General features: G+C 24.6%; 2 protein-coding genes across 2 annotated transcripts in view, besides 3 other annotated features; both read left to right on the top strand.

Annotated features, from left to right (window-relative positions):
• Nucleotides 1-23, top strand: part of EDI_021710 (uncharacterized protein) — a gene marked incomplete at both ends in the record, with an annotated part of 327 nt that extends 304 nt beyond the window's left edge. The window contains one exon of the mRNA XM_001733227.1: nt 1-23. This exon is cut by the window's left edge and continues 304 nt beyond it. Coding sequence (XP_001733279.1) covers nt 1-23 — 23 coding nt within the window.
• Nucleotides 3-158: a microsatellite.
• A 66-nt stretch (nt 159-224) lies between these two features.
• On the top strand, nt 225-2,024 carry EDI_021700 (uncharacterized protein; the record flags this gene model as incomplete). Its single annotated transcript, XM_001735092.1, has 2 exons — nt 225-540; nt 602-2,024. Coding segments are annotated over 2 exons (1,739 nt in total), but the record flags the coding sequence as incomplete, so codon positions are not given.
• Nucleotides 472-493: a sequence feature (AT_rich).
• Nucleotides 577-630: a sequence feature (AT_rich).

Genomic DNA, 2,024 nt, shown 5'->3' with positions numbered 1-2,024 from the left:
GAAAAAAAGAATATGAAAGTTAATAGAATAAGGAAAAAGATAAGAGGATAAAAAAAACTTAAAAATATATGAAAAAAGATCAACCTAAAAAATGAAATAAAAATAAAGGGAGAGAAAAGACGTAATTGTGTAAAAATAAAAAAAATTTAAAATAAAAAGTTATTCAAATGGATTTCTAAAAATAAATAGAACTTATTAATAATAAATAGATAGTTCAATCTTCGATGAGCACTGACTTAGATAAAAAAATACGTAAAAAACAAACACAATTATATGACAACAAAGAAAGTGTTTCAAATAGAATAAAGGCGTGTATTGCATTAAGTGAAAAGATGAATCCAGATGAATTTTATTTATTTATTAAACGAGATAAACAAGGATTTGCTGGATTTATAATAGAAATAACACAGTATGTTCAAAATCATACAAAGAAAGGGAAAGTATCAGTGTCAGTGAAAGATGCAATTAACCATATAAAAATATTAAATATAATGACAAGTATTTATCAATTAAATGAACTAACTGTTTTTGATTTATATCGTTTGTTATAATGAATAAAATTGTTTTGTATAACACTTAAAAAGAAAAAATTAATAAATAGAAAAATTTTTATTTAATTATCTTAAAATTGAAACACATCCAGAAGTTAGAGAAGCAGCATTTAGTTTTGTTATTGACTGTTTCTTTAAATATGGTGAACAAGAACAATTAACTGATATGTTTATTAAAACAATTAATTTAGGACAATTATATAATAAATCTACTGATTTTCCAGTAAGTAAACTGGATTATGCAGAATCATCATATTGTCCATCAGAAACAGATATAGATCAATATTCAATGACAATCAAATTAATTACGTCATTTCTTAAACTTGTTAAAGTACCTTCACAATTTGATAAATTATTCTTTTTAGTAGAAGTAATGTTATCATATATTTATCCTAATTTTGCTGAAGAGGCTCAATATAAATATAAATTAAATCATCCTAATATTGGTAAAAAAGGTGAATTACCTCCTGCTTCACTTGATAAATTTGTTCTTGATTCTTTTAAAGATTTAATGTCTTCTCCTATTGCTGATAGATTAAAAACACGTCCTGCATTTGTTTTATTCATTAAACACTTTTATATTTATGTTTTACAAATTACTCCAGAAGATATTACTCATGCTGTTATCATTGCCACCATTCAATATTTCACTGACCTTTTCATTTCAAATCCTTTCACTTCTCAACCAAAAGAAGTTGTTTCAGAACTTCAAAAATATTTGATTGAAAGTATTACAACATTATTTGATAAACCTTTTGTTATTGGAAATCAATCAGTATCAAAGATTCTCATTGAAGAAATTAAAAATCAAATTATTAAATTAGCATCAATTGCCATTAATGATGAAATAAAACAAACCATCATTGAAACTGTATTAAATTGTATTAATATTTTAGTAAAAGCAAATTTTGGTAATAGTGTTGGTTCATTTGTTGATTTAATATTTATTCTTTACATAAAATGGGAAAGAACCAATGATGATTGGGTTCAACTTAGAATTCGTTTGTCTAATCATTATAATGTTAGTTTTGTTATGGATCAAATTGCTATGAAACTTCGTCATTGTACACGACTAGTACTAAAAGATTTTTATTCTCCTCTTTTATTGGAAAACACTGATGAGGTAATAGTTGGTACTAAGAAAGTTACACGTTCTACTCATCTTGATTTTCCTGATGAGATTTTTATTGCCCCTCCATTAGATGATAAATTCAGTTATTATTTTCCAAACCTTGGAGGAGAAAGTGCATTAAGGTTATGGTATTGTTTTTATTCATTATTATCAGATATTAATGAACATCCTAAAGATGATAGTTATGAAAATGGAATTAAATTATTATATGAGATTTTCTGTTTATTCATAAGAGCAGAAACTAAAGTATATCAATTTTATGAAATTATTAACCCAAAACGAATTTATCTTGTTGATGATTTCGGAAAAATCTTTTTTGATGCTTTAAAAGAAGAAGTCAC

This window comes from Entamoeba dispar, genomic scaffold (genome assembly GCF_000209125.1).
Source record: "Entamoeba dispar SAW760 scf_1105229458881 genomic scaffold, whole genome shotgun sequence".
Classification (NCBI taxonomy): Eukaryota; Evosea; order Mastigamoebida; family Endamoebidae; genus Entamoeba; species Entamoeba dispar.
This window is presented reverse-complemented; position numbering and strand designations above follow the sequence as displayed.